The 7,398-nt window shown below is 52.8% G+C and overlaps 1 protein-coding gene across 1 annotated transcript in view; it reads right to left on the bottom strand.

Annotated features, from left to right (window-relative positions):
* Nucleotides 1-7,398, bottom strand: part of flncb (filamin C, gamma b (actin binding protein 280)) — a 46,601-nt gene that overhangs the window by 14,952 nt on the left and 24,251 nt on the right. The window contains 12 exon segments of the mRNA XM_062483658.1: nt 1,506-1,531; nt 1,764-2,035; nt 2,467-2,584; nt 2,888-3,057; nt 3,290-3,380; nt 3,608-3,768; nt 3,964-4,087; nt 4,230-4,487; nt 4,798-4,991; nt 5,468-5,604; nt 6,200-6,326; nt 6,503-6,640. Coding sequence (XP_062339642.1) covers nt 1,506-1,531; nt 1,764-2,035; nt 2,467-2,584; nt 2,888-3,057; nt 3,290-3,380; nt 3,608-3,768; nt 3,964-4,087; nt 4,230-4,487; nt 4,798-4,991; nt 5,468-5,604; nt 6,200-6,326; nt 6,503-6,640 — 1,816 coding nt within the window.

The following is a 7,398-nucleotide window of genomic DNA, read 5'->3' as shown; positions in this document are numbered from 1 at the left end:
ACATGACATCTGGTAGACAAGTCTAAAGTGTGTGGTCACGGTGCCTCTCTGGTGCTGTAACCTGAACTGTCCACTACCCAGTCTCTCTCTCTCTCCCTCTCTCTATCGCTCTCTACCTCTCTCTTTCCCTCTCTCTCTCTCTTTACCGCTCTCTATCCCTCTCTACCTCTCTCTCCCCCTCTCTCTCTACCGCTCCCTCTCTCTACCGCTCACTCTCTCTCCCTCTCTCTGTCCCACTCTACCTCTCTCTCCCCCTCTCTCTCTACCGCTCACTCTCTCTACCGCTCACTCTCTCTACCTCTCCCTCTTTCTGTCTCTCTCTCTTTCCTTCTCTCTGTCTCTCTCTCTCTCTCTCCAGCTTTCTCTTTTCTCTCTCAGTGGGATGGTTTTAGACAGTCATTAAACCCAGACAGCTCGGGCCAGTGACTGATGTCTTGCCCCTGTTTGAGGAGGATGTGGAGGGGTGACGCAGAGGAACATCTGGAGAATGGGGGTGGGTGGGTTGTGGGGGGGGGGGTCAGGTGGGCTAAGGCCAAATGCTCCCAGTCACACACGGGACAGCAGTGACCTCACCAACTGTGTCATCTCACCGTGTCCAGGAGTAATAATAACTCACACACACATGCTGCACACACACACACACACACAGGCACATGGACCCCCCCCCCCTCCCCCCCCCCCCACACACACACCCTTTATCTCTTTTCGGCAACTTTTTACATACCAACGCACATATCGCGCACACGCCTCACACACTCATTCCTCCCATCCTGTCTGCTGAATGAGATTGTTTCTAAAGTGTGGGGCCAAGCCAAACAGGCTCCCAGGTGATCACTGTGATGAGACACTTCATCAAGCAGTAGTACAGCCTCTGTTCCTGCTTTGGCTCAGGGGGAGGGCATGGAGAAACCATAGAAAGGCCACTACACATGGTTCAAGAATATGCCTGAACTCTGAGACTGGAGAGAGAAAGAGAGAGAGAGAGAGAGAGAGAGAGAGAGAGAATGAGGGGGGGGGGGATTGAGAGAGAGAGAGAGAGAGAGAGAGTGAGAGAGAGAGAGAGAGAGAGAGAGAGAGAGAGAGAGAGAGAGAGAGAGAGAGAGAGAGAGAGAGAATGAGAGGGGGGGGGATTGAGAGAGAGAGAGAGAGAGAGTGAGAGAGAGAGAGAGAGAGAGAGAGAGAGAGAGAGAGAGAGAGAGAGAGAGAGAGAGAGACGGGGGGATTGAGAGGGAAAAGAAAGAGCGTGAGGGGAAAAAGAGAAACAGAGGGGAGGGAAAAGAGGCAGGTAAAGAGGGAGAGATAAAGGGGGGAGGGATAGATGGAGACCGGGAGGGAGGAGAGAGTACGCAGCGCACTGGGATTTGAACCAAACCGTTTCTGACAGGTGTTCAATGGAAACTGGAGGCAATTATGTGTGTATGTCATCACCAGAGGAGGCCCGTGTTCCTCACGCTAATGAGAAATGGACGTCCCGACTCGTCAGTTTAACCCCTAGAGCCTCTCACTGGACCACCAACACAGACGGAACAGCCTAAAACCAGTGAAAACCAGACCCGAACAGCCTCAAACCAGAACAAACCAGTTCAGAACAGCCTAAGACTCACACAGGTTGGTGTAGAAGAGACTGGACCCCGTAGAGCCTAAACTAAAACCATGTAACATGAAACTATTGTATTTGCTTGTTAAAAGTTACAAGGGATTTACTTTGATACAATCATCTGATCTATGACCTCATCTAGTGCATGCATGGCTGTGTGTCAGGCAGGTGGTACCTTGGAGGGGTCAGGGGGCATGACCCCCTCCACAGTGAAGGGGCTCCCAGGCACAGGGTTCCCGTCGTAGCTGACATCCACTTTGTAAGACCCCTCCTCCGGGGGAATGTACTTCACTGTGTGCACCTCATTGGCCGTGCCGGATTCCAGCTTGCAGGGGATTGGCCGGCGAGAGGGGGAGGTGATTTTCACGTCCAGTTTGCCCTGCCCACCGGCGCCACGGGTGTTGACGGTGAACTCCTGATCCTTTCCGACATCCACTTCTGTGACACGCACACGCGATACACACACACACGCACACACTTAGTAATTGAAATCGTCTGCAGGGCTATCAAAATTATGAGAGGACCTTCAGTCAAAAAAATCAACCACATAAAACGGACAAAAAAATAAATAAATTCTATCCTGTATCCTAAACCCAGGCAGGGATGAAATATTGCACTGGAATACCAGCCAAGTCATCTGTTGGCAGTAGTTCCCAACACGAAGGCCAGTTTATATAACATCTTCTAGGAAGTAACTGTCAGCTGACGAAGGCTGAGTATTCTCCACGTCTGCGTGTTCCGAGGAAGATAAATGGCTTAGCGGGTCACGGGGTCAATCTCTTCCATGTGATAAACAGAGGCCTGTCTTCTCGGAGGCTGCCTTCTAAGTGACAGACTCTGGGATGCGCTACGTGCCGTAGGGTACTCACTGCTGTTCAACCCTTGAACTTTGACCTTGTTGAGGTCGAGGGGCGGGGCCACGGAGATGTTGAAGGGGCTCTTGGGAATGGGGTCGCCCCCGTGGCAGACGGTGATGGACATGTTTCCCTGGGAAGGGGAGGAGGGAGGGAGGGAGGGAGGGAGGGGAGGGAGGGAGGGAGGGGACAACGAGAGGGAGGCAGAGAAAAGGGAGGGCAACAGGAGATAGGAAGGAAGAGTGGGAGGAAGGGAACATGAGAGAGAGAGAGAGAGAGAGAGGGACAGAAACACGAGCAAACGCATTCTCAAACTCCCTACGAGAATGGGGAGTCATCCACTCCCTCATCCGATCCCCCTTCTGGAGCAGACATCCAGACGGACGCCAGCTGGACCGAACTCACCCCACACCCCCACACCCCCATGGGAGTCTACCTGTTGCACGGCCGTGTAGCGCACGGTGTAGGAGTAGTCGTGGTTGTCGATGATCTCAAAGTCGCGCACGGCGTCCCCTTTGGCCGCGCCGGTGAAGTGCACCTCAGGCTTGGCCTTGCCCGCTCCCTTGGTGTAGATGTTGAAGTGAGTTGGTTTGCCCACCTCCACACCTGAACACAAGCGACCGCATCAGGGGCACCGTCCATGCTAGCAGTTTGCGATGAGACCCGCTTGCACCCAGATTGCTTTTTCATCCACGAACGCACCCCCGCACACAAGCATACTCACACTCACACACACACAATTCAAAGGAGCTTTGGAATATTGAGCATGGATTCTAGAACCCATAACCCACACGTACACACACACACACGGTGCTTCATCTATTGGTTGTCGTCACACCTGTCTTGTTGAGTCCGGGGCCCTCAGCCTTCACCTTGGCTGCATCATGGGAGGGCTCCACCTTGATCCTGAAGGGGCTGATGGGTATTTCCTGCATTGGAGGTCACAGTTGAAAGGTCAGTTTTAATGTCATCTTATCCCTGCGTCTGATACAACATTATCAGCAGGCCCGGGTCTAGTACATAACTCGAACCCCACCAGGGTGTGTTTGATTTGGCTCAGTGAGCATTTTTGCTACTGAATTCCCATGATTGAAATGACCTTGTTGAGACGAATCAAGTGTATCCAAATGTGTTTGCTGAGTGTGTTTGAGCTCACCTGGTCGGCAAACAGCACCATGATGGTGTAGCGTCCAGGGCCTGGGGGCGTGTACTTGACGGTGAACGTGTCGTTGTCATTCTTGATGATGTCAAAGTCGATGTCTGCCTCGGCCGGCCCCACCACGCCAGGGGCACACTTGATCCCGATGCTGACATCACCTGGCGGGAGGAGAAGGAGAGGAGGAGATGGAGAATGGAAGGAAGGAAGGGAAGAAGGAAGGAAATGAGAAAAGGGAAAATTTGGTATAGAATTGATAAATTAACTTCTTAATTACTGCAAGTTATGACGCATAGAGGCTTTATAAAGTTGGTTAAACACTAGGTGTTGTTTTCATTTCTGTGGGCGTGTCTCACCTTGCCCCGCATCGGTGCAGTCCACTGTGAAGTAGGTGGGCTCGTTGGCCTTTAGCCCCGCCTTCTCAACCCCCGGGCCGTACACCTTTACATTCTCTGGGTGGCTGCCCTCTCCAATGGTCACCTGACACACACACACAAGCACACACACATTAGAAACATATAAACAAAACGATTTTTCTCAACCTCTAGCTCCCTCCCTCTCCACCCCTCCTCCCTCAGTCTTTCACTCCCTCCCTTCCTCAAGTCCTCCCTCCCTCTCTCACCCTGAAGGGACTGTTGGGCACGTTGACCTCGCCCCACGTGATGATGATGGTGTGTTTAATGGGCTTGTTGGGAATGTACACGCAGAAGTAGGTGCTGTCTCCGTTTTCGGTGATCTGGATGTCGATGGGGAAGCCCTCTGCGTCCTGGGCGTAGATCTTCAGCTCTCCCCGGCCCGCGCCGCTGGTGTCGATGGTGAACTCAGCCGGTTTGTTGACGATGCAGCCCGTAGGCTCCAGACCTGGGCCACAGCACTTCACCTAGGGAACCACACAGGTTGATACTGTACTGGTACGGTACCACTGTGACATCGCATGGTACCATGTAACCATGAGTATTTTTATTGTGTCGAATTGGCATTGACATTGCCAGCCTAAGCCACACAGCTCCAATGGGATTTTTCATGTAGGATTAATTTTTTGTTGGAAATATTAAAATATATGCCATTCAAAATGTGAAAAGTGAAACATTGAATGAATTCAAACCAAAGGTATTTTGAAGTGCGGTGAGATTATGTCTCGTCAGCGTTTGTTGTGACATATGACAGAGCACCCAGGGGAGACGGCTCACCTTCTCAGGGAACACGTCATTGGCTGCGGGGAGGATGTGGGCCATGAAGGGGCTGTCCTTGATGTCCTCGTCATCACAGATGACGTGCACGGCGTAGTCGCCCGGCTCCGTGGGCCAGTAGCGCACGTCACATGACCCGTCGCCCTTGTCGTCGCACTCGATCTTGGCCTGCGACGGACCCTCGATGGAGAATCCTAGCGGTCGCCGTGGAGACATGGATCACGCATGCGTTCTACAAACTGAGGTTGACTCTTGAGCGTTTTGTGAATGTCCTTGTACAGGGCTAATTGAAAGCCTCGTTTGTTAGAGGCAAATAGTCATTGAAGAGCGCATTACTGGAGGTCACAACCTTTCCTCGTCTCCCAGTCAGCTGATCATGACACAGGAAACTCTCTAGCACAGTGCATGTTTCCGTGACAACTGACCCCAAACATGTGGAATTTAATCTCTGCATCTGCTAACAATTACCAACCCCAACCCTGCAGCCTGTATGTATGTGTGTGTTTTGTGTGTGTGTGTGTGTGTGTGTGTGTTTGTGTGTGTCTACGAGAAGACTTCATAAGAATCTGTGTGTAGGCTGCTTGGAACTGTACCAGTGGAAAGCCCTCGGGACTCTCTGGCCCGCGGACCAGCGAGCCGAGGTTCCTGTGTGGGCCGACCAGACACTTACCCAGGGTTCCCACCTCCGTGCCGATGGCCTCCACCACAAAGTCAGCTGACTTGCCCACCATGCCCGTCTCCAGGCCAGGACCCCACGCCCGTACCTTCTGGGACCCGGCGTCCTCACTGACCTGCACCTCGAACGGGCTGCGGCACACACACACACACATTGTGTGTCAACACACTGCAGACTGAGAGAAACTTCTGTGTTGAGCGACGTCAGGGGAGCTTGCTAATGTCAGCGAGCTCCGGCTCTGTGTGGTGTTCTCAGTTGTGGTCCCACACTGAGAACACCGCTCGGGAACTCCACTAAGTGGACGAAAGAATTCCCCAGGATTGGAATGTGCAGGCGGTATGTAGGAGTACATGTAGTACACATGTACACTACATAACAGTGAGCTGTTTAGGTATTCACACATATTGTAAATCCTTTGGGAAATGAGTATGTGCTTGAATGTAGGATTAAAGGACTACATCTATGTTACATTTAAGTTCAAACACTCTAGTAAACAGCAGCAGTATATGGGTAAATATGAGGGTGTACAGCAGGAGTATATACATGTAAGGGCATAGAGGTGTGTTTAAAAGGGTGTACTGTAGGAGTATAGCTGTGTGTTTAATGGTATAAAGTAGGAGTATAGGTGTTTATACAGGCTACACTGCAGGAGCGGTAGGTGTGTATACAGGTAAGAGCGGTAGGTGTGTATACAGGTAAGAGCTGTAGGGGCGATGGAGGGGAGACCTGCGTGGGATGCTGTGCCCTCCCCAGGTGATGGTGATGACGTAGTTGCCGGTCATGACGGGATAGTAGTCACACTCAAACAGGCCTTCTCCTTCCGCACGAACCGTCACCGGCTCCTCCAAACCCTCTGAGGGCACACACAGAGGTCATGGGTCAAGCAACGTCAAGGTCAAAGTTCCAGAATGGCTGGGTTGAATTGTGGATTTAGTCGAATTGGCCTCGTGGGACTTTGGTAAACAAACAAGCTGTGACCCCACGAGCAGCGACCCACCCTGCAGCCGTGCAGAGCTTGATGATACTCACTCGGACCCTTGACGGTGACCTTCAGCTCGCCGCTGCCAGCCCCCTTGGTGTGGACCTTGAAGTCAGCCACCTCCTTCACGCGGACCCCCTTGGGCTGGAGCCCCCTCCCTGAGGCCCGGCACGTGTTGGGGTTGCAGGCTGGAAGGCCGCCAATGGGGGAAGGAGGGAAGGGGGACAGGGGAGGGAGGGAGATGTCAGACGAGATGACGGACCGGGCGTCGCTCTCTCTCTCTCTTTCACACACGCGCGCGCGCACACACACTCGCCGCTGAGGAGGTTTGCATTGGTTAGTCGGTGGAACGGTGCTACATGAAGAAGCACAATCTGCCCTGAGTGCCAGGGAGGAGAAGCAGGAGGAGCAGGAGAGAATGGACGTCGGGACAGAGGTCAAAACACGGGTTATCACCTCAGAGAAGGACCGGACGAACAACACAGAGGCTCAGGTGGATGAGAGGGAGACCATGGGCGAGAGAACGAAGGAGAAGAGTCCATCGATTTGACTGAAAATGAAGGCACGTTTCGGAACCAACCCACTCTGGCTGTACAAAAGCCACGTGTGGAGAGGCAGTTAATCAAACAGGTTGTTAGGGAGACTTAACAGTGTTATATTAATGTTATGGAGTAGCTCGGGGTGGGGGGGGGGGGGGATGAGAACAGGTTAAAACAGTGGAGCATGGTGGTCAGAGTTAGTGTCAGAGGATGGATGGGATGGAACGTGGAGCGGTTGCTTTGGTCTGGGGGGAGGATGACGAGGAGCAGACAGGCGGATGATGAAGGTCCGAGAGGGAGGGGCGTCAGACTCACACACCGACTGGACGGTCACGCTGACGTTTGCTCTCGTCAAATGAAAGACGGGGGCGGGTCCTTGTTAAGCTGACCAACCGCGGTGCTTTGCA

The sequence above is a fragment of the Osmerus eperlanus genome, chromosome 17, assembly GCF_963692335.1.
Source record: "Osmerus eperlanus chromosome 17, fOsmEpe2.1, whole genome shotgun sequence".
In the NCBI taxonomy this organism is placed as follows: Eukaryota; Metazoa; Chordata; class Actinopteri; order Osmeriformes; family Osmeridae; genus Osmerus; species Osmerus eperlanus.
This window is presented reverse-complemented; position numbering and strand designations above follow the sequence as displayed.